The sequence below is a fragment of the Parambassis ranga genome, chromosome 5 (assembly GCF_900634625.1).
Source record: "Parambassis ranga chromosome 5, fParRan2.1, whole genome shotgun sequence".
NCBI classification, from domain to species: domain Eukaryota; kingdom Metazoa; phylum Chordata; class Actinopteri; family Ambassidae; genus Parambassis; species Parambassis ranga.
In genome coordinates, this window is record NC_041026.1 from 23,694,019 (window position 1) to 23,717,182 (window position 23,164).

Consider the following 23,164-nt stretch of genomic DNA (forward strand, 5'->3'; position numbering starts at 1 on the left):
GGTATTTTCGGCATTTAAGTAGAATAAATCATTTCCGTTTAAAAAAAACTACAGGGGTTGCTCTTTAGCGTTAATTTCACAAATAGAAACAGAACATATGATCAAAACATATATCCTTTTGACGTATGTACATATTTCATGCACGTAACCACTATAGGGGCGCCCCCTGTTCTTTTAATTTGAAAGGAATAACCGGAAGCTGCATAGTGTACTTTGTTTGTTTTGACTCAATGAGGAGTTGCTCGTTCTTCCAAAGTTTTGGCGATGTTTTCCGAAGTTGTACTGCGACGGATACGATGACTCTTGTGTTGTATGTTGATGATTCAGGCGCTCAAAGTTTCATACTTTAAGTTTTCAAGACACATGTTTCAGTCCTCCATGGACGCGGTTACGATTGACGTTTTTCTTATGGAAATGTTTTTATCTCCGATTTTTAAGTGTCACCACGCAGAAACAATGCAGCGGCCAGTTAGCTAGCGGCTCTCTGTGGTAGCACACCGAGTTACGAATGCTTCGGGTGGACTTGATCGTGAGGAGGGCAACGATATGGTCGCTTTTGCTAAACATACAAGTTTGGTGTTTGTTTCTGGCTCCGTTATTTTCCTCCTGCTGTCACAATGTAGCACGACGTACCGGTACGTGGGGAGGCAGGGCTGGACTTCAGCTTTGTCATAACGGTACCTCTGTGGACACATCATGGTACACACTACCACCTCCTTTCTCAGAGAAAAGTATGGTGAGTTATCAAAATCTTTTTTAACGCCGTGTGAATTGGAGGGAAATTGGGATCTTGATTCTGTGATTTGTAAAAACAATAGTTTTTTTTTATTTTAAGAGGACCCAAGTTTACGTGTAGAGAAACTTTTAAAGTAAACAAACAGGCTTTAACTGTGTATGTGTGTATAAATGTGTAGTATTCAGCAATTTATTGTGTATGCCTGTTTCATTGTCAGAACATCCCCACTGTGTATGCAAAACAACATGACCCAGGTGGGAAATCCACAGACTGGACTGCCGTCAGGATGGATGGTTTGTGTTTTTAGTCAATAGCTCACTCATCTCTGTAACATCTACGCTCAGTTTTTAAACTTTAAATAGGAAAACAATATCTGGATATACAGTTAATCTAAAGTTTTGTAATAACTTCAGGCTGTGCTCTGTGAACTTTCTATATCTACTTGTCAGGTACAACGAACTTCACTGGGTCCACTGTGTTTTTTGGAGGTGGTCCTGTCTCTTCTTCAGCTCCTGCTGGTCCATGGGGACACTCATTGTACGCTTCAATGTCAAACATCCTGCACCTCAGGAACAGCAGAAGCACACTTACTAGATCCACCCCGGGACACTCCCTGCCTCAGGTGAACCTCAGCAAAGTTACTAAACTTTAAATTGACCCTTTGAATGGCTTTTTGATCAATTCCAGTAACTGATATTTTAAGGGAAGTCATGGTTTATATAATGTTTTGAATGATTCTGTAGGTCCAGAGTGTGGTGCCCTCATCTGCATTTGGAGTGAAATTTCACAAGTGTGCACAGGTACTTCAACAAACTTTGTAGAATTCGGGCCCATGGTATCTGTTCATGTTCCTTCCATTTTGCTTGATAGACCAATCTGTAAAGAGTTTCCTTCTCACTCAGGTGAAGCTCGACACAGATCCACCCCAGCTGACTTTCTTCCTGCAGATTCACAACATGGGCCCTGTGGGTGGCACCAACCTGTCTCAGGTGGCTATCCGGGACTCTATTACTGGAATAGTACCTCTAAAAACTGAAGGCAGGGTGGTGGAAAGAGGCTTCCAGACCTTCGCCATAGATTCACTGTCAGGTAACCAGAATGTTCAGTGATCATTTTTACCCCAAGCGTTACATTTTCTAATGCTGTTCTCTCAGTTGCTAACATTTATTTCACTTCTTTAGCTGGGTCCCAAATTGTTGTCAATTATACTGCCCACATAAGGAGCCATAAGAGTGAAGTCCTTGACCTTCCAGCTTTTCTCACCTTCTCAAATGCCTCACAGGTAATTTTCTAAAAGTCAAGCTTCTTAACCAAGGATTTTTAAACTTAAAATGTTTACTCTTTTATTCATTGTCAATATCTGCAGTATGTTAAGAACCTTTCCTGTCACCTCACTCGGAGTGTTTTTTTTCTACAGAATGATGTCAGTATGTTTGGTCCATTGACAGCTAATCTGACACTGAGGGTGAATTCCACTGATAGGGTGAGTTGTTGTGAGCAATTAAGCATCATATTTTTGTTTGTGATTTGCCAGGTTTTTAAAACTGCTATAATGTAAAATTGACATATTTGTTCACTATTTTAGATCTATCCTAACCACGGAGCCCATTTTGCTGGATTTGTTACTGGACTCTTTGTCACCGTGGTGCTGCTTTTGCTGGGGTTTCTGGCCATGAACCTGATTGGTCTGAGAGGTAGACTAAGACTTCTACAGCCAAGGGTATTACACATTTTAAAATTCTATGCAATCTGTTCCACTTAATCCTTATAATAATTTTTTTGTTTCGGTTTTGCATTTTATTTTACACTGTATGACAATATTAACAATAGTTTCTGTTAATTAACTTAGTTGTCCTTGTTTAACTGCTTTCTTACTTCAGAGAAACAGAGGTGAGTCAGACCCTGAGTATGCAGAATGCAACTTGAGTGAGACAGTCAAAGACGAGGCAACATTTGAAGACAAGATGGTGGACATCATGGTGCTGGAGGATCCCCAGAATATGTACCAGGCTTTGGAAAAGTGGGTGGACCAAATCAGAGGAAACTGCACATTTAATTGTTTCTTTATTTATCACTTTATTGTAAAATATTGAGGCACTGTCATTATTTTTCTTCCTTCTCTATTGTTACTATGTATTTTATCCCTATAAGCCTTGAAGTGTCTACACTGCTGCATGCCACCAATAACCTGGAAGCCACCCGGATTCAGATTTATAAGGATGTGATGTCCTCCCTCCTTGGCGGCCTGCGATCACAGGGTCAGGCCAGTGCCCAGCCCCAGCAGAGGCTCCTCAGTGTGCTCCATGGACAGCTGCTGGGCATGGAAGGTCGCCTCAAGGAGGAGCGAGGTGCCCGCATGGCTGCCCTGGCTGGTCAATGTAACTTGGAGACTCGGGAGGAAATGGAAACAGAGCACTGCAGAGAGGCTGCGGAGAAGGCCCAGGCTGAAGTGCTGTGTCAGCATGCAGACCAACAGGTAGTAATAAATAATGTCAACAAGACAGAATGATTTTAGAAATATCAGCAAAGACCTCATGAAATAACCATTTTGGGATTTTAAAGGAGGTCCTTCAGTGCAGTGTCCTTCTGGAGAAGCTGCACAAGCTGAGCCAGAGTCAACTTCAGCGCCTCCTGTTGGTACGTCATGAAGAGGCTTCAGCAAAGGTCCAGCGGCAGATCATTGAGTGGCGTCGGGTGGAGCTGCACAAGATCTTCTCAGAGGAACTGGAGGAGGCCACAAGGATGGGTGAATTGGAAAAGAGCACAGCCAAAAGTCTTCAGCATGATTACTTTACTTGTCAGGTGAGCAATCAAAGCGGATTTTCAAAGCAGTGACTTGTGGTTAGATTTAAACTTTGTTAAAGTGGAAAAAGTGATTATTAATTCATAGTTTGAGGTTAAAACGTGCAAGATTTGTATTTCATGTTAAATAAGTGGTAATTAAATAATGATGATATTTTGTGGCTTTTTTGTAGGATCAGTTGGAGGAGGTACTGGATGTTGTTGTTGCTAATCAGCGCTATGTGCTAGCTGAACGCAGTGCACAGAGGAAGTTCCTGGTGCACAGCCTCCACAGCCTTAATAGCTTGATTTCTGATACCTTCTCCACCACCTCCACCAACCTGGACAGTTGGTTCACTCACATCAGGAGGTGGGTGCTTATTGTAGCGTAGTATAATTCTAGACTTTAAATATGATCAAGAACATACTTAATGCATCCCAAAGTTAAAACATGAAGTGGTGCCAAACATTTACAGAAACTTGCATTTCAGTACACTTATTAATGCAATCACAAGTGTGCCATATTTTATTTTTAATCTTGTATTATGTTGTCTTGTCCACTAGAGGGAGCACTGTGACTGCAGAACAGATTGACCAGCTTCAGGAGAAGGCTCAGAAAGAACTGGTCATGGTGAGACAGAGACTGGATGAGGCACTGAACCAAGAGAGGAGAGCCATGCGCTGTGGACTGATTAAGAAGAGGAGGGAACTTATCTCTGACATGGTGAGAAAGTTACTATTTTTTTTTAAGTTTAATGTCTACCATGTATATCTGTTGTGGACAAAACCGGTGCAGTTTATTAACATACCAGATTATTTACTTCTGGCCCCTGTCCTGTCTAGGTGAGGGTCCACAGACAGAGGCAGAAGGATTTGTCCAGCATGTCCAGGGGCCTGGAAGAAAGACTAGAGGTCACACAGCACCTGCACTGTTGGCAGAACTTACTCACAGCTCACAGCTTGGAGTTAGCAGAGCTTATCAACAACCTAGATGAGGAGGCTGCCGCAGACATCCGCAAGGTACCACAACAATACACACAGCATATGAAAATGGACAGATATGCAGTAAAGTGAACTTGACTGTGTTTAACTTATTCCTGTTATTTAGGTGACTATGCGTGTAATCCAGAGTGCTGTAGCAGATGTCAAAGCCATCCAGCCTTCTGCAGCCCAGGCTGTGCTAACACTCTTGCCGTCTGGGGTGCAGCGCTCTCTGCTGCAGGTGGAACCAGAGTCAGGACAAGGACAGCCCTCGGGACAAGGAGCGAACACTCTCTTGCAGGGCCAGGAAAGACTTCACCAGCAGGGCAAGGCAGCCTTACGCACCCTCAGCTGCACCAGGGAGGCTCTTCAGGAGGTCATGGAGAAGGAGCTGCAGGAGCAGAAAGAGCTCAGGACCCACTGCAGGGATTTCTTCAGGTCAGTGATATAACAACAACAATCATTTTATGTCTGGAAGTGGAAGACAGATGATAGAAAAATATTTATATTATTCAGAATTTTAGGTCAAAGGTTGACAGTACTTTCATCTCAGCTGTGCGAGTTCTCACAGGAATCCACCTCTGTTTATTTGTCATTCTTCCTCCCTTTCTGGCACAGGTGTTTGTGTTCATCCCAGCTGACTCTGTCTGAAGATGACAAGCTGAGGATGAAACTGGAGTTTCAGAAGTGTCTGTCTGTGATAGACCGCTGTCTGGTGCTGCCCCATGCTGTCTCAAGAACTAAACTTCAAACTGCCCTGGCAGCTTGGAGAAAAGACAGCGAGAAACAGATGGTGAACACAGAATCACAAATTACAAATTAAGTTACTTTAAATGCTGTGAGTCAGTGTGTAGAATAATGTACCTTCTTAATCTCTCATAGGGGAACAAATGAAAATAATACAAAAAAAAGCTCATTCAGCTTCAAGTTTGAATGTTTCATTTTTTCTAAAAAAAAACAATATTCCCTTTAGATTATTTAATAGCACTGTTTACATCCTGCAGGATCTTTTCAAACCTTTAGACTGAAGGTGGACTTCTTTGACTGTAGAAAAAAGGAAAGTCGGCGTTGAGATAACATTTATTTCCAAGTCTTTCATCACCTTAAAAAGCAGTTGTGTGGGTTTCTCCTTCTGCCCAGAACTTTGGGTTTTTGTTTTGGGATAAATATTCCCCCAGCCTTGCAAACTGTTGGCCAGTTGGTTACAATTCAGAGCTGGTCATACACAGGCAGGAGGCCATGCAGGAGGCCAAGTGTGGTAAAAATCTCCATTTGAAATGCATAACCTGAATGTGCCCTATATTCAGAATAAGGCCGAATTCTGTATGCCAGTTGATAACATTTATTGTTTGATTCTGTCATACTGTTTGGTTCCCTCTTTGTCTTAGTCTGAATCTCCTCATGATGGAGCTAGTTTACATTAAACAAAAACATAAGCTGATAGTGCTTTTATTGTTTTCTGAAATGAATAAGAAATGTAGGGTGGTAACTGCCAGTGCAAACCACACTGCTATTAGCCTCAATTGTGTGGCTGCTCGATGAGTGCATTTGGTTATATAGAATAATAAAAGGCTCCACAGAGTGGTTTCTTTTCTAACACATCATAACAGTGTGCTTTGAGTCCTTTTCTAACCACCTTGTGGATTCTGCGTTTTTTTGTAGACGAATACACAATCCAAGGGGAAAACCGGTGAGGCCAGACAGAAAACAGACACGTCTGATCTGCTGCATTTCCAGAAAAAGCTTGAAGACAGGATTCAGCTGTTTGAGAAAGAGAAGGAGATGGAGGGTGGTGTGATGAACAAGGTAAAGCTTCTTATAGTGTCTTACTCATTTCGTTTACAATAAATCAGGTTTTCATCTGTGGTTTTGAAGTTACACATGATGACTGAAGGTCATGTTTGGCAGGTGTTGGAGGAGATGCAGAGGGAGAGAGAGGATGATCTGCGCTCACAGGCAGATAGCCTGGCAGTGCAGATGGCTACCATCCACTATCAGAAGGCTGAGAGGTGGATCAAAGTTTTGGAGACCTCCAGGTCCTTGCTCACTATGCACAGCCTGCTCATACAGCAGCTCAGGGAGAGGAAAACCTTAGAGAGACAAGACATGGCTCACAGTATACAGCACCACTGCTTGGTAGGTGGTGCTTTTCTCACGGTTAACCCGTGTGTTGTAGCTCTTCATGGTTGAAGAGTTGCTTATATGCTTCGGGGCATAAAATAACAATTAAACTGAAGAAAACTTTCATTTTCATGTTTCCTCTGAGACATTTTCTTTCTCACTAAACTTAATTTGACTCTTGCCACAGGGGCTAGAGGAAGCAGAGCAACAACTTCAGAAGGAAAGGGCCGAGTTGAATGGATTGCAGACTTCTCAGTCCAGGGTACAATTAAGTGAAACACGTCAAGAGGGCTCTGATGAGGAAGAGGATGGCAGTGAGGAAGAAAATGTGTTTAAGCTGCAGCTGGATTTCCGAATGACGTGCATCCTCCAGGAGGCACTCTACAAGTGTGAGCAGGTCATCACACTTATGGCTGAGAGGTGGGCTGTCACATCAGTGTCATCTGAACCCTGCAGTGTTCCCAAACGGACCATTAAATGGTAGTGTTGGAACTCTGGTGTTTTCAGGTTTCAAGTAATGACTGCCAACAATCAAGCCACTGAAGATTTAAAAGAACAAATGGAGCTCAGGAGACTGTATGCTAACTGTGACCAGGTCAGATATTACACAGCTTTTTTAATACAAACCAAAGAAAATTGTGATGAAATCTGTCATTGAAGTTGCTGCTTCTCATTTCAGGATCTGGAGTTTGCATCTCAGTTGGTGAAGCAGAGCCAAGTGTCTGCAGAGGTTCTTCTAGAGGCTTTGCGTCTCCTCCTTCCAACCCTGCCAGAAAGTGAACTCCTGTCAATCACTGACGCCTTGTGCCCCAAACAGCACCCTGTGTCAGCGTCTGCAGAGCAGGAGCACTCGGGGTAAGAACAAGTGTGGGTCACGGGTACATTTACATGTCCTATCTATGACTATAGTGTAAAAACAGTTAAAGATGGCCCAGGCAATAACACCTGTCTATCTGAAGCCAGTTTATTATTATTATTCAGTAATTCACTGTAGTTGATTTTATCCCTCTTCACACTCCCAGCAGGGAGTGAGGCATGCTATGCTGGAATAGCTGCAATGTGACTAATGTCACCAGAGTGACGACAGACAGTCGAATCTGTATTTATGGTATTTATATTTTTCCTGTCATACAAGAATGTCAAAGCTATAATGGCCCAGTTTCCATGAACAGAGGAAAGAAAAACATTGAACAGAATTAACCTCACTTGTTATAAATTCTTTTGAAAAAAAAACTCAGATTTGAGGTAGTGCAGCATGTTTTGCTGAGATTACTTCTCAAGAATCTTGATTTACTCAGTTTGACATGCCAAGCACCAGGCCTCATAGTCCTTCACTTATGCAATACTTGAGGTGTAGTCAGAAAACCTTTTTTGAGTGTGACATTGCTCTTCTTCTGAAAACTACGCAGATCATTAATTTACTTTTTAATTAGGTGATTAGCTCATTCAGTGAAATCATACCAAATTTTAAATTTGAAAAAAAAGAAAAATTTAAATTTGCCAGAAAATGTGAATAATCTTATGTCATGCATTAGTCTCCTAGTTTTCTTTTCTTTTTTTGTCTCTCTATTGAGGACAAAACGGGAAAGAATAAATGTTTTGCCTCAAGGATATGGAGTTTCGCATTTTCAAGTTCTGTGGTTTAACAAAGCAGTTCACTAAGTGGAGCCACTGATTAAATAAAAGCAGCATTTCCACAGCAGCTGGCTCAAACACATCCACCTCCAAGCGTTGTCTTAAACTTTAAATAACAAGTACTGTTTGAACACGGCTCCACAAGGGTCCTTTACCCTGAGCCAAGATGGAGAGATAAATGATTTGACTCATCATTTAATTTCCCTTTCTTCCTGATACACTGGAACGCTCATGTCTGGCCCCTGCTGAGTTTGGATTACTTTACTGATGAATAATGTCTCATGCATGAGGTCGCTTTGGACCTGATCTGTCTGGCTGAAGGACAAGGGAATGAAGCTGCTCAGTTTGAAACAATATGTGAGACATGTGTTTTTCTTTTCTTCTCTAGCTCTGTTGTTTCGGCTTTTTGTTTGCTGATCTTATGGAAGTAGTCAATTTTATTGACTGGGATGTTACATCAAGATGTTTGATTATATCATCTGATATTATTTATGCAGTCATTGGAAATGTAATGAAATGTCAGTTCAAACCTTTAATCTATGATACATTGAAAGAAAGAAGAAGAAAACTGAAGCAGAGAAAAAAGAGAAAAGAACTGAAGCCAGTTAGACTACTACATTCGTACGTCACTAACAATTTGTAAAACCTCAGGATTTATCATGAAGCGAAGGAGAAATTCTTCTGTATGATCTTAAACATGCACACAATTATAATATTAGAGAAAAAAAAGACATCTCACATGATCTCATATAAGATAAGAGGAGCTTTGTTCTCTTTTCTTTTGTTTTACTGTGCTGCCACAGGGAGAGCAGATTTCTCCTTACATTGACAGAGGAGTAAATCTCAGGCGAATGGGACAGAAACCCTTGTGATGTAGCTTTATCTACTTTTCTGAGGCAGCCATGTTTGTTTAAATTTATCATGTGTTTATGTTTACCTCACCAAAACAGGCAAACAAACAGGTGTCAGAGTGTATTTACATAAAACATAAAAACCCACTGTTAACAAAGTAACACAGATGAGCAACAACTTCCATTTAAAGATCTCATTCCTGCCTTTCTCTTGACAAACATTAGTTTTTTTGTTGTTTTTTGTTAATTCAGAAATTTTGAAAAAAAAGCTTAAGTTTCATTTGTGTCAAAACACTGAATATTTCAGCAGACGAGAGTGGGGAAATCTTTTCAAAGAAAGCTATTAAACTATTAAAATCCACCATTAAATTGATGTAAACTTTTGGATGGCCTCAGTTTGTTCTGGTATGTTACCTCCAAATTGTATAATTTACTGAACAATATCTGAACTCTATAGGTGTGTGGGTGCAGAAGTTCTCTCAGTGCAGTCAAGTGACGTGTGTTATTTTTGATACATAGCTGCTGTGATGTTTAAGACTCACATAAACAAGACATTGTGGATCATCAAATGACTGTCTGTCCATGCAGCAGCACTGTGAAAGAAGCTATTCTGGAATTAGAAGGCAATCTGAAATATGAAAAACATAAACAGTACCCTACTTACAGATAAGAGCTTTAATCTCTTTTACTCTAAATAAAATGCTTACAAACTCTCAGTTATTATATCAGGTCTAAAGCAAGACACCAAACATGTTTTAGTCAGCACTGATCATTATTTCTAGAGACTGTTGCATTTAACAGCATAATATGTTAAAAACTTTCTGACCAGGTGTGCTGGGGACATGAATAGAGTTCTACCTGTCAAAGTGAGGGAAGATGTGGTGCAGAAAAATATGCTAAATATGCCAAGCTTCGCTGCAGAAAGAGAGAGGTGAGTGTTTCTCTACCAGCTGCCATATAAAGACTTGATGTTAGCTCAGCGCTCACCAACATTATTGACAAATCATTAATTGAAGTATAATATGTCTTTCATCAGAGCAGTTTTGTGGCTTGCCGGCAGTGGCCACACACATGAGGTAAGCACTTGCAACACTCCAGTCCTGGTAACAACAGCTCCTTTGTCCTCCAAATCTCACAGGCTCTGCGAGAAGAGGCAAAGTCTGATGGAAAAACTGCTCCCCAGGTCTCGTCTTCTGCGTCCAAAAGATGCTGCACGGCCTCTTGCTGAGGAGAAACAACAGCAGGGCGGTTTGACCAAAGCACAACAGCCTCTTTATAAACCGGCCATGTCTGTTAAACAGCAGCAGAGTGACGGTGCAAAAGAAGGAGTCATGGAAAGAGTGGAAGAGGCATTACACAGCACAGCAGAGGAACACATGACCTCAGCCTCTGCAGGCAGTGCTGCTGGAGGGCGGCTGTTTGTGTTTCGGGATCCACCTGAATCATGTGACAGTGCCAGTGTCCAAAAAAGAAAGAAGAAGAGGAATTTCCTCAATCTGAAGAAAAGCTCAGTGGCTCCAACAAACCTACCTTGAGACAATGATACAATGTTTTCATATTCTTTTTTATTTACAATCAGGATATTTTATAACAACACAAGTCAATCTGAGATAAACCAGTAGTGTTGCTTTGTAGCAAAAATAGCAGATACAATCTGTGTATGTAGCATCTGGCTTTGTTTTCAAGTAAAGGCAGCTGACTTGAAGTGTTTCCATCATCTTTTCTCTTTCTTTCTTCATATTACAAGGGGTGTATTCAGGGATTATTATTCTTTCACACCCCTGTGACCACCAAATCCTGTACAATAGTCTAAGAAAAAGAAAGAAAAGGTGAATTCGTCCAGTCATTATTTTGTTCAAGGCTTTTCAGTACCTGCTTATAAGATACAAATGTAAATGTGGTTGTGTTTTATTACAGTTTTTGCGCAACAGTTTAATTAATGTGCTCAAAAATGAAGTATTTAAATAGGTTTACCCTCCGATTGACCCCATCCAAAAACTCCGCCCTTACATTTGCCTGCATGACTGCCTCCACATTTGATTAATAGCTGACATAAATATTCCAGTTTTCAGTATTGACAAGCCACAGAATTAGGTGTTGCAAACGCTTGGCTGTTGTCAGCAGAGTGGGATCAATCATCCGTGGAATCTGGAGCTGGCTGATTTGTTCTCCAAAACAGAGCAGACCCCAAATGTTTTCCTGAGCCTCGCTGCGCCTCCACGTCATCCTCACTGTTTTTTTTTCCTCCAACCACTCCATCCTTAAAAATGCAGCCAGCCCCCCCCCCCCCTTTATACTTGAACGCTTGTACCAGCAGCTGGACCTGAGCAGCAGAGTGTGGTATCCGACATGAGGCTGGGACTCGCCGCTCTCCTGTGCGTCGCCAGCTGCGTGTGGCTGTCGGAGTGCGCGCCTCCGACCTGCTACTCCAGAGCGCTCAGCCTGAGCAAAGAAATCATGACACTCCTGGATAAAATGCACACGTATCATCGCACGGTAAGACAGCCTGCGTTTATTAGGGTTTCTATCAGCTGTGTATTCTAACGATGTTTGCTGGTTTTTGCAGAAATCGTGTGCTGAGATTCTTCCCACGATCTTCATTGACGTGCATGTAAGTTTTTTTTAAAGCATCATGGCTATAATGAGGGAGACGCACACTGTTTTCTCGTGTCAGCAAGAGCCTAATAAGGTAACGAGAGTACAGGAATGTTCTTATTAGATGAATGCAATCTGATAGCAGTATATTTACTCAAGCCCTGTAAGCAGGCTGCAACACTTCAGTGTTTCCTTCTAAATATCTCATGTGGTTAAAGGTTTAAATGATCCAACATCTCAGTAAAAGTCTGTTTTCTTTCTTTCCTCTCCATTTACTCATCTAACCCCCCCCCCATATATACTTTGATGACATTGTGTTGCCATATTTTCACTTTCATGCTAGACTTTGTAAAAGTGTTTACACAGCTGCAGCTATTTTCACTGAAGTAAAGATAAAATGAGACGACCTTCTGTTGACCTACACATGGCTGTACTGTAAACTTCTAATTTTTCTAGAACTCATGCATCACCACCAAAATCCGTGACTTTCTCTACGTGGTGTTGAACCATCCTAACCCGTACTGCAGAGAGCGACCCAGAATGGTGCTGCTGAAACGTAAAATCCAGAACCTGTACACCATCATCACCAGAATCTGTTATCGGGTGAGAAGCTTTCTGCTGTGTGTGTGTCTGTGTGTTTATCTCATGTTTTTAAGCTTGGGCTGCCTCATCACGTGTTTTTGTGTTTTTATGTTGGCAGGACTTGGTGTTTTTCACAGATGACTGTGAGGCTATTGATACTGGACACAGCAGCCCATATTATGCAGAGGACAGGCTTCAGCTACTGCAAGAGGAGAGATGAGCGACATGCAGGGCAGACAGCAGACATACCTCAGGCTGTTAATGTACATACACCCCCTCAGTAGCAGTATGTAGAATGGTTAAGCATGTATAATAAACCCCTCAGCCTGCAGTGTGTGAGATACAGCAGTGGCATGCCACACAGCTTCAGTAGGACACACAGTGCTGTTTCATGTCCTGTTTGGCTGTGGGTTAGCTATAGACTCATGTTAGTGGACATGTGTGGTTACATTCCAGCAAGTAGTGCATAACTTTCCACAGGAAATTTGCTGAATGCCAACCATGCCGACGAAAAACCTTGAAATAATAAACCAATAAGAGATGCTTGTGAGGCGCTGCTTACTTAGCAGGGCTGATCAAAGCTTCATATGTCATTAAGAGAAATATATTGGGTTGCCATAACCTTTAGTCTGACTAACACATCTTAAAGGAGCATTATACAGCATTCTGAAAACACCTGAAGAGCTGAACATGGTGGCTGAGAATGTTATGTAAGAAATAGAAACTCGGTGTACAGTATGTTCCCTCTAGTTTTATATCAAGGTGCTGCTGCTTGTACCAAAGCTGAATGGAAGTCATGTTTTTGTGGTTTTGAGCAGAGCCATTACTAGCTGTGTTAGAAACACGTACCTTTATTATGTGCATATACTCACAATCAGTATAAAGTATGTCAGATTTGTAATAAACCTTTACTTTATGTATCAGTTTTTATGTGCTGGTTGATTTGTGGCCTGAAGTTATTTCCACAATGTCTGCCAGGTGCTTTTGGGAAACACTATTAAAAAAAAAAGACTGGAACATGTCCACTCAGTGAATCAGGACAGTGTCCCTGTCTGTAATTTAGATTATAATTATTTTTTTTCCTCCAACACAAGTTGGAGTCGCAATTATTTGTTTGAATTGTACTTAAACAACTCAATTAATACCAAAGAACGTCAAACGTCTGGTGGTTGTGTCTTGAAATGTGATTAACTTTTACACAAATTACAGTCCCAATGCTAATTTGATTATGCAGTGAGTAAAGAAAATATTAATAGTGTACTATTTAATTTAGTCATTTATTTGTATTATTTTTTCTCTTTTAGATCACAGTTAGATTAGCGCTGCTGAATTAGAAGCGGGTATTGCTCTTCAATTGAAGTTATGGCCTCTGCTGCCCTCTGCTGATCTGAATCTATTCCTGCATTCAATAAATCTGCTCGTGCTTTGTGAACTATTTTTTTTTAAACACAAGTTAAATCTTACAGGTGAAGAACTTTGCTTAGCTAAATAGATTACTTTATCTTGTCAATGTATCAATGTATTTGTAAAAGAGAAAGTTGTGTAGCCTATAGACGAGGCTACAACACAAATAAATACTGTTCCATATGGGCATTTAAAGGTAAAATATTATAAAATAAAATAAAATAGGCTGCTGATTATTGTTAGAGCTGCATTGTATAAGCTATTGTACCGTGAATTTCTTGTGTTGCAGCACTGTAATACCACATTGCACCACAAGTTGGAGAAGAGAGCCAATCCACCCTCATTCCAACAACAGAGAAAGAAGCACTTCCAGCTTCCTGTCCAGCTAAGAAATCATCCAACAACCAGCCTGCACGATCACCTGTTGAATAACTTACAGTGATGCTGGAGAAACCATACTTGAAGAAACAGAAGATGCATTTGGCCAAAAACAACCCTTGTGATTCAGCCCCAGTACTTGCTGACAGTAACATAAACTGGGAGTTGGAGTCTACTGCATTTTTGTTTTTACAGACACCATCAGACATGCTCTGTGAGGTAAGCTCAGCCCTTTTGTTGGATGCATATGCTATAGAGCCTGAGGACATCTGTCTCCCCAGCAGTGTATAAGTTCTCATTAACGTCAATACAGTGTGAATATGTGCATGAAAAATGTTTTATACTTAAATTAACAGTGAGTCTTAGGAAATGTTGTCAGCTTCAGATTTGACAAATTAGTGCTGTGACAACAGAGCTGTATGGCCTGCCTGCTAACCTTAACTTAAAATGATAAGATGAGACATCCTTTACAATGAAGCCACACGTTCTGCTTGTTTGCCATTGTTGCTTGTAGATGTCTTCACAGAAACACCTTTAGCTGGGAAATACAGTGCATTGTCCAGAGTTTTGTGCATGCTTCACTGATGTGTGTGCGCGCTGGCTGTAACTGCATCACGCCTGCAGCCTGTTACATTTACACAATGATATTATCTGGCTGTGGTTGACTTTCAGGTTACAGCAAAGCTAACAGACTGCTGGAACCTGAACGCAGCTCAGATGTGTTGAGCTGGTTGTTGAGGTGCTGGTCATGCAGGAGCTGTGCTGTTACTGGGTCAGGACCAGCAGGGATTTATGGAGGGTGATGCAAAGTTCATTGATTTCCTGCTGGCAAAAAACGGTCAAGGTTTATCCTCAGAGGGACTTTGACACTGCGCGGAACTATCACCAGGTGGCGCTGATTCACCGCTGCCACATTATGTATGATTTTGAATTATTTCATTCTTCTAATCACAGATTGTCTGTTGCAGATAAAACAGTATGCAATTAATATGCGTCGCATTCCTGTCCATACTTCACTGACAGTGTCACTGTTGTGTAATTTATTGTTTTAATTTGCGTGGAAGGTAATTTTCTCATGAGTATAAAGTCATTGTACACTTGGTTTAGTTTAGTGGCTTAAATTGCAAATACAAATCATTCTATTGATTATAGCGATGTGTATAAACATCAAAGCACAGCAAACATGCATGAAGAGGACTCGTGTTGTCAGGATCCTCCATACGCCCTAGATTCATGCAGAAGTTTTGTTTCAAATCTCATAACACAAATGATTATCTCATCATTAAACAGCCTGTAATTTAATCAGTTTGGTCCATGTTGCAATAAGCATGATTTCCTTTCTGTGCCAAGTTCTTGCACTTGTGAACCAGCAGGTCTAAAGCCCTCACAGCTAATTAACTAACCCTGCAAAAGACCAAAATGTTAGTCAGCAGCCTGTGGCTTGTTAAGAAATCCGCCCAGAGTGCGGTTATAAAGCTTAATTGCGGCGCTTATTAATCATCATTACAGGGCCGCAGAGTCCAGCTCCTTTAAGGTGAAATGAGAACAGAACATTTAAACTGCAGGCGGCCAGGTAATTTAACAATTTTATGTTATGTGACACTGCACCAAAAATGCTAAATGCTGCACAATAAAAACACACGCAACTTAGCCGTGGGGTGACAGTAATCATTCTCTGCTTTGTTGAAATAAATTCCCTTGTAAAGGACAGATCACAAACCCATTTCACATGAAAGCACGGCTGATGCAGTTTGTGATTCCGTTTTGTTTATGGGGTTTTCAGGCAATTTTCCATCACATTTACCACTTTTATTGCATCTTAAAAGAAATGTTGCCTCATTAGTGCGCATAAGAAAATGTTTCCCCCATGATTTCCAATAGATGACTGGCACCCTCTGCGCGCTGTAGCTGTTATAATTACGCTGCTCAGTAAATTTGGAGAGCGGCTTGTGTTTCATACCGCCCTGAGATTCAGATCTCTCACATTGTAGACCAATGTTTCCCCCTGTCAACAGTAAATGTACCTTATAAACGCACATGGATTTACACATTGAAACGTTTAGAGGGAGGGTCACCGGAGGACTCTGACACGGTTCAGAAAATGTAGTTATCAACAGCTGTAATTATTTAATAAGTGAATGAATGGTGATTTTATTTATCTCTAACTTTAGCCTTTAGTGGCCAAAATCTGGCTGCGCTCAAAGGTCATCCAAACACCACCGCCCTCTGGTGGACATGTAAACATTAAGACAAGACGTTCATTACCTCAGATACTAATGAATATTTTATTATGTCTTTAATTATGACATAATATAATAATTAAAAAATACAAATGATGAATGTATGAAGTATAATAATAATAATATTACATTTTGTAACATTCATCTTGACTTTCAACAGCAACACATGGAACTATTTAAACATACCCATCCTCAAAAAGTTTACTGTGTGATTGTCTCAGCTGACTTCATAGTGCGCTCACTGAATTGAAGTTTCAAACACTCTGTAATATTTCTGTTAAAAATATCCCTTTATGAGAACATCTGGTTTTCCACATGGGACTCCAGGTTTTATTGGTCTTTTTGACAAAAGAAATTGGTGATGATGGCTGCAGATCTGAACCTGGATTTATAATGTTCATGGAACATTATTATAGCTCATGGTCTGATATTTACTGCATGTGTCTCTCCCTGACTGAGCTTTCAACAAGCTGGTTGTGCGTTCACATAACCCTGCAGTGGTTGAATTGTGGTGTTAGTGTTGAATCTTAACAATTGTATTTTCATGAACCTTTTTATTTATTCATCTATAAAATTAGCATATTATTAATACACTATAATTTAACTGCACATATCTTTTTTTTTGTTTTTGACTTTTTTTACACGTGAAATTTTCAAGAAATTACCTCTATAGTGCAGATAATATCAGTGAATCCATAAAACAGCTGAGAGTAAGTGAAGTGTTTATTTTCCAGAAAATAGGATTATTAAAAAATAGTTTATATATAGTTTAAAATTTTCTTCTTTCACTGTGTGCATAAATAATTTTGAAAGGGCCTTTACAGGCCTGACTAAGGTGTGTGTGAGTGTGCGTGTTTTTATCTATGGCTTTAGTTATTTCACACTTTTTGTTGTAATTTATGGCTCTGTGTTTTGTTAGTCCGACTCTGAACAGAAGGTGGTGGTGTGGTCTCTGAAAAAAAGTTGTGTTTTTACAGACTTTGTACATTTTTATTTGAAAAAGTGAAAGGTGACATTTTTTTGTTAAGTAATATTTTTTGTCAGAAATAATAATACTTCAGTAGTATTTGAAGTAGGCTATAAAATTATTTAAAAATAGATCTTGTAGCCAAATATTAAAGTCAGTATATTGTGTAGACAGTATGTTAAAGCATCATTTTACTTATTTGTAAGCGCACTATGGCATTAACTAAAGTATCCCCTCGTGGTAAATGCTTAGTACTCCTATCACAAATTGTGTTTTTGAAGGCAGCATCTCTATATAGTATTTACTCAGTAAGTTGCGTTTAAAGCTTTTTGGTGCTTTGCCCAAAACACACATCTTTATCACTGTTAAACTGACATAGGTTCTTTCAATGCTCTGTTAGTTATTGTTTTATATTTATAACACACACAAACTTTTAACAATGATTCAACTTCAGAAGTCCCGTGACGTCTCTTATACACCTTATTGCAAAAATGAATAAAGGTTAAAGGTCTCTTCTGGCCTTTAGACGCATTAATAATCCGCTTTTCCTTTGATGGGGATCAATAGGTTTTACTACGGAGTCAAACAGCCTCCTGTGATCTTTTGGATGATATAAACAAGTGGCTTTTGTTTTCGGTTTGGCTCCTGGCAGGATGGAGAGCAGGGAACAAAAGAATGAAAGAGTTTTAAAAGAATGGACTGTCCCCTTTGGCTCTTTTGTGTCACGTTTCTCTTCTTTTCAGATAGAGCGTTCATCCGTGTGATTTGAACGTATTGTCAGGGATTATGTAGGCTATTAATTCGTGCCTCGTGGATGAAATGGAGCCGAGATTATCTGAGAAAGAAATACGTCAAATAAATATAATATATAAACTGAAACACTTTTTTTAATCATTAATAAAGTTTGTAAAGTGAAGCCAGCAGTGGTTGTTGTTTAAGACAGCAGCTTGCAGCGCACAGCAGAAGGAAATCACTGCGCGCTGAGCAGAAGTGTTGCCCGTCCCAGTCCCCCGTTGACATTTTAGGAATGATAAAAGTTCCGCCTTGCCTGGAGCTACAGCCTCGCTGGAGCCGGCCTCTGTCTGCGGCAGATTGCCTTTGCTCATTACAGCAATTATTTTACTCGAGTTTAACCCCTGCCTGAATGGCAGGGAAGTCAGGAGAAGCCTTTAAAACTGCTGCGGAGTGGCCTGTAATTTCCCCCTATCTGATCCCTGTTTTGTCATTTAAGTCTTCCCGATGGTGGAAAATGACTCAAACGTTCAAGTTTAGGTTACGATAATTTCTTTACGCTCCAGAAATGTCATATGTTTACATGTGGATTGGCACATGTGTCCTAACACCCTGTCTCCTCCATAATAGGGGGTGTCACCTGGATCATTTTACACCCTAAACACACATAATGACACTCTGCTGGATTGTTTACGAGCAATTTAGCCCAGAGAAGCAATCTCCAATATTTATCGGTGTGTTTTGAAGTCAGCACAACTGGTTGTGCTCCCATCTCCACCCCCCCTAAACTCTTCTGGCGCCATGCAAAATCTAGGTTACTTGTTTTGAAGCAATAAGGCGACAGCTGTAGCAATACATTCCAAATAATATGTGACAGCTTTAAATTGCTAGTGCAGGGCTTTGTGCACAAAGTCTGATGACAAATTGAAGCCATTTGGGCCTTATATTGTCAAAAGTGTCACTGTGTCTAAAGTCTTAAAGTTCACATCTGAATCATCCTGTCATCCAGCTTATTAGTGTTTGTACTTATGCTTACTGATGATGTTTTTCAGACCAAACAGGACTGAACGCCCTAAATAGAGACAGAATATAAACCGGAGGTTTCATTGAACATTAAACTGGTTTTACGCACAGTTTCTCCTCCTTTAAAACGGACAATAAAACGGTCAGCTCTGGTGCAACAGGCTCCATGCAAAGGTCAGTCAAAACGGACAACGTCTTAATGAAAAAGAATAAACAATTTATTGTTAAGTTATGTCACAAATATATTCATAATATAAATGAGGATAATTTTCAAATATACATTATTTTACAGTACACATATCCCTTCCGAAGGGAATCAATCCGACAACAGACAGTGCTGTTATTAAGGGAAAAAAACAAATGCTGTGGTTCTCCAAATTCAAGAGCACTCATTGACACTGGATTCAGCAACCCACTGAAGTTATGCATTGATATGAATGCAAAAAAAAGACAAAGTATGGATTCTGTGGCAGCAGCCCACAGATGCAATAAAAAAGCCCAACCTAAGTGTGTTGGAGCAGAACGCCTAGCTGCGTAAAGTCTCTGATAAATAGCCCTTTCACCTTTCACCTGACAGTATGCAGCCGCTCAGAAGTGGGCCGCCTACTGTCCATACTTGACTGTCCATTCATGATACAGGTACTAAGTTGTTTTCCACCTCTGCACCGCAAAAATGTCCATCTTTAAGTCATTTAGTCCCACATGTGTCTTATTTTTCTAAAACAAACTTTGAAATAATTTCTTAACGTCCTTAACTATTATAAAAATCTATTTCAAGACTGGAACGTGAATGACTAAAGTGAAGTTAGATTATTTTTGCGGTGTGTTAACTTACAAATGAGGTCAAGAGAAGTGGATAAACTTCAAGGTCCTCAGAAGGGGGCCTGTTTGGAGGCCTTGGCCCCCTGGCAAGATGTGACACTGACCTCACCACCAGGATGCTTCTTTTTTGTTGCAGTGTCGCCTCACCGGTCCGAGGCCCTCTTCTTTCTCGGGGCAGTAACAGAGTAGTCTTAGCCCCCTTGTGTCCAACTGCTGTGCGCCCCTCGTCCTCCGTTTCTGTCAAGCAAGGTGGTACATACTGTATCCGACGTGAGCGGCGTACAGTCCTACGGGAGAAACGGGCAGCGAGTGCCTCTGGAACGGGTGAGAACCTGCGTAAGACGCAGGGACGTGCGCGCCGAGAGGAAAAGAAATCCCGAAAGCTGGAGGCAGCATAGGCTTCGCTGCCATTTTCAGTTTTTCAAGTTCTGCCTCCTGCAGGCGCTTCGCTTTAGCTCTTCTGTTCTGAAACCAGATTTTAACCTGGGTCTCCGTCAAGTTGAGGGAGCTGGAGAACTCTGCGCGCTCGGCGATAGAGAGATACTGCTTCTGACGAAACTTTCTCTCCAGGGCGAGCAGCTGGGACGTGGTGAAGGGGGTCCGGGGTTTTCTATTCGTCTTGTGTTTGCGGAGTGGACAGGCAGGAGGACTCAACCTTCCTGTAAAAACACAAAAAGCTTTAATTCCAAACTCTGCATCTCGTAATGCCAAATTCTGACATATCTACAAGAAAATACATATACGCATCATGTATGTATTAACTTTCTTCCTGTAGGCCTATATGTAGGTTTTGGAAACCATAACTTTTACTTACTTGGAGGAGTGGGGGAAAAGCGGGGACTCTGTATCCATGAAGTCCTGTCTTTACTGTCTGGGCTTTCAGGTTTAATCAGCACGTCTTCTGGCATGCTCATGATCTCTCCCACTGAAAACGAAGAGCCCATGGGCAAAGCAGGAACTGAAGTATCCAAACTACTGAAAGAGCTGATCCGTGCGCCCTTTCCCAGCGTCTGGGACGTCCCGGCCACAGACTGTGCTTCCGGGGATGGCACCTCTCTGCTGGGTTTCCTATCAGCCATCAGTGCCTCGACACTGAAAGGCAGAATAGTGACTTTGGGCTTCCCGGTCTCCTCTGCTGGACTCAGACTGGTCTGCATTTCGCCTCTGCTGACGAGAACCGAGCGTGGAGAGAGATCTTCAGTTTTCAAACCAGCGGCCAAAGCTGACATGGCGGTCGATGGGGCCATACAGGTCCGAATGGCACTGGTAAAGTTAAGGCTGTCGTAGGTATCGTGAGAAATCTATGCTGAGTTGCTGCGATGCGCCTTAAGGTGACGGTATCCTCATGTTTATGTGGCCAAATTGGAGCGCAGAGCTGTAATAAGGCGGACGCGGACAGAGAGGCAGCCAATCAGAGGTGAGATGGGCTGGACCATGTGTGCGGGGCGAAAAAAACCCAGAGTGGGAAAGTTAACAATAGTCACTTCTTATAACAAATTCACATAAACATAAACACAACAAACTCTTAATGGACCTTACGCCCATCAAGACCAAATCTCCCGGATGACGTTTTAGCCCGGAGTATAGTTAATAATTATCCAAACATGAAGTTATTGCCATTTTGTAGTTGGAATGTGCATTCCTTCTATTATTACCCTCCTTGTTTACGCAGCATATTTGATCACACAACTAACTTTTTTGTCTAAATATGTTCACAGGATCCACCGTATGACTTTGGCCATGGGATTATACTTCAGAATTGCGCAACACTCTGCTGCCCCTCTTTATGTGATGAAGCTCTTGCAGCGCGCTGTTTATTGATGGCTGCGGGGCTCTAATCAGATTGAAACACACAAGCCTTTGCAGTCATTTAGGGGTAATTATCAGGCTTGGGGAGGGATCAGGACCCCCCCCCCCCCTTTGACTACATCCATTAAAGTCAAAAATTATGTGGAGCGAGGGGAGGAAGAAACCCGGAGCCAAGGAGAGACTTAATCCAGGACTGTCATTGATTTACCTGGCTATAGCTCGGGTACCTTCTCATTATCTGTAGAAGCATTTTTATTGGCTATTATTGTTGCATGTCTACTTCTTATAAGAAAAAGATGGACCGCGCTTTATTGGATGCATGCTTAAAGTTTGCCTTTATAAATAAAATGCGCGTCATGCGGGTTTAATAAATGTTGTATCTAAAATAGGCTTCAGAAATGAAAGTAGATCAGGTCTACCTTTTTCTGCGCTTCACTCAGTTCTCAGGATTGCGTCTGCGTTGCTAATTGCCAAGCATAAACAATCTGTCACGATTTGTCAGTCTCCCTAATGGGCAGACAAGTTATGTTGTTTTTAGGCGCCAGCAGCGGCCGGATCAAAGCCCTGCACTTTAGGGAGACTATTGAAAAAGTTTAACCCGCACCAAGAGCGCAGCACCGCCTCCTCCTCTACCCGCCCTAGCCCAGGGACACTGAGCCATTCAGCCTGAAAAATTAGCTTTTTCTCAGCCGATCGCACGCTATTTCCATCTATTCAAATGAGCGCTATGGTCGTGTAATAGTAGGCTCCTCAGAAGAAAAGGTCAGCGCCCACCGGTTACTTTCTCTCTCTGAAAAGGATTCCTCGGTGCGACTGTTTCCCAAGATACACATTAGGCTCTGTGTCTGAGGAGATGCGTTGTTATGACTTGGTGGAGGGATACAGTGGGTGTGAGACTCAAAATCACTTAGAATCTGTAGGAAGGAAGTCCCTCTCCAAAACCAGAGAAGTACCGAGGGCCCCACTTTTGGAGACTTAAAGTTTAAATGTCTTGTGGTCGAAATATATTATTGGCTTCCTTCTGAGTAATGCGACTCATATTCAAGCTGACACAGCAGGCCTCCCCTGATTGCATAAAGATAACCAGATAAGAATTTAGAAAGATTCCATAAAATACCATTGCTTAGCTTTAAGGGCAGTTTTCGTGATGGACGGTCTAAAATATTTGGAATGATAAATCATATGTATTATGTTATATGTAAAACAACATGCAGGCCTGTTTACGGCTGACACTTCTATTTAAATCGCAGCCACAGGTTGTCCTGCAGTTTAAACTTGATACATCAAGTGTCATAAAATAACAAACAGTTTTTTTATTTATCAGTTCCTTAACAGCACATCCTGTGTGTGTGTGTGCATCTGCAGTGTGTTTGGAAACACTTAAAAACTTCCAACCTGGAACGAGTGGCATTGCCCCGAAAGCTTTGAAGTGACCGGATTCTCCGGGCTCCCACGTCCGTCTGAAGTCCCCTCTGCTCGGGGCTCAAACACTTAACCCGTCCTCCAA

General features: G+C 41.3%; 3 protein-coding genes across 5 annotated transcripts; 2 read left to right on the forward strand and 1 right to left on the reverse strand.

Moving 5' to 3' along the window:
* The first annotated feature begins 258 nt into the window (after positions 1-258).
* Positions 259-10,815, forward strand: LOC114436604 (limbin-like). Of its 3 annotated transcripts, none has more exons than XM_028406939.1 (23): positions 259-736; positions 954-1,029; positions 1,186-1,358; positions 1,480-1,536; positions 1,621-1,825; positions 1,918-2,018; positions 2,154-2,219; positions 2,322-2,456; positions 2,617-2,756; positions 2,888-3,212; positions 3,299-3,538; positions 3,712-3,887; positions 4,082-4,241; positions 4,361-4,537; positions 4,626-4,936; positions 5,117-5,291; positions 6,161-6,304; positions 6,407-6,634; positions 6,807-7,039; positions 7,127-7,214; positions 7,299-7,474; positions 9,935-10,036; positions 10,244-10,815. In XM_028406939.1, exons 1-23 carry the CDS (start codon positions 509-511, stop codon positions 10,638-10,640), a joined length of 4,113 nt encoding a protein of 1,370 aa, XP_028262740.1. In that variant the 5' UTR covers positions 259-508; the 3' UTR covers positions 10,641-10,815. The 3 variants fall into 3 exon arrangements, with proteins under 3 accessions (XP_028262740.1, XP_028262741.1, XP_028262742.1); XM_028406940.1 differs by having other exon boundaries at positions 1,639-1,825; XM_028406941.1 differs by having other exon boundaries at positions 1,684-1,825.
* A 567-nt stretch (positions 10,816-11,382) lies between these two features.
* LOC114436268 (cytokine-like protein 1) lies at positions 11,383-13,207 on the forward strand. The gene is made up of 4 exons (XM_028406451.1): positions 11,383-11,601; positions 11,672-11,716; positions 12,157-12,303; positions 12,401-13,207. Exons 1-4 carry the CDS (start codon positions 11,455-11,457, stop codon positions 12,500-12,502), a joined length of 441 nt encoding a protein of 146 aa, XP_028262252.1. The 5' UTR covers positions 11,383-11,454; the 3' UTR covers positions 12,503-13,207.
* A 6,175-nt stretch (positions 13,208-19,382) lies between these two features.
* Positions 19,383-21,185, reverse strand: msx1a (muscle segment homeobox 1a). Its single transcript, XM_028406310.1, has 2 exons — positions 20,663-21,185; positions 19,383-20,507 (listed from the first exon to the last, which is right to left on the reverse strand). Exons 1-2 carry the CDS (start codon positions 21,093-21,095, stop codon positions 20,089-20,091), a joined length of 852 nt encoding a protein of 283 aa, XP_028262111.1. The 5' UTR covers positions 21,096-21,185; the 3' UTR covers positions 19,383-20,088.
* Between the last annotated feature and the right edge of the window lie 1,979 nt (positions 21,186-23,164).

Bases quoted from the DNA above. Each gene is read 5' to 3' on its own strand.
- LOC114436604 (XM_028406939.1), top strand. From the start codon at position 509: ATGCTTCGGGTGGACTTGATCGTGAGGAGGGCAACGATATGGTCGCTT. The intron at 737-953 runs GTGAGTTATCAA...TTTCATTGTCAG, and splicing joins CTTTCTCAGAGAAAAGTATG to AACATCCCCACTGTGTATGC. The intron at 4,538-4,625 runs GTACCACAACAA...CCTGTTATTTAG, and splicing joins CTGCCGCAGACATCCGCAAG to GTGACTATGCGTGTAATCCA.
- msx1a (XM_028406310.1), bottom strand. From the start codon at position 21,095: ATGGCCCCATCGACCGCCATGTCAGCTTTGGCCGCTGGTTTGAAAACT. The intron at 20,508-20,662 runs GTAAGTAAAAGT...GTGTTTTTACAG, and splicing joins CTTTTCCCCCACTCCTCCAA to GAAGGTTGAGTCCTCCTGCC.
- LOC114436268 (XM_028406451.1), top strand. From the start codon at position 11,455: ATGAGGCTGGGACTCGCCGCTCTCCTGTGCGTCGCCAGCTGCGTGTGG. The intron at 11,717-12,156 runs GTAAGTTTTTTT...TAATTTTTCTAG, and splicing joins CGATCTTCATTGACGTGCAT to AACTCATGCATCACCACCAA. The intron at 12,304-12,400 runs GTGAGAAGCTTT...TTATGTTGGCAG, and splicing joins TCACCAGAATCTGTTATCGG to GACTTGGTGTTTTTCACAGA.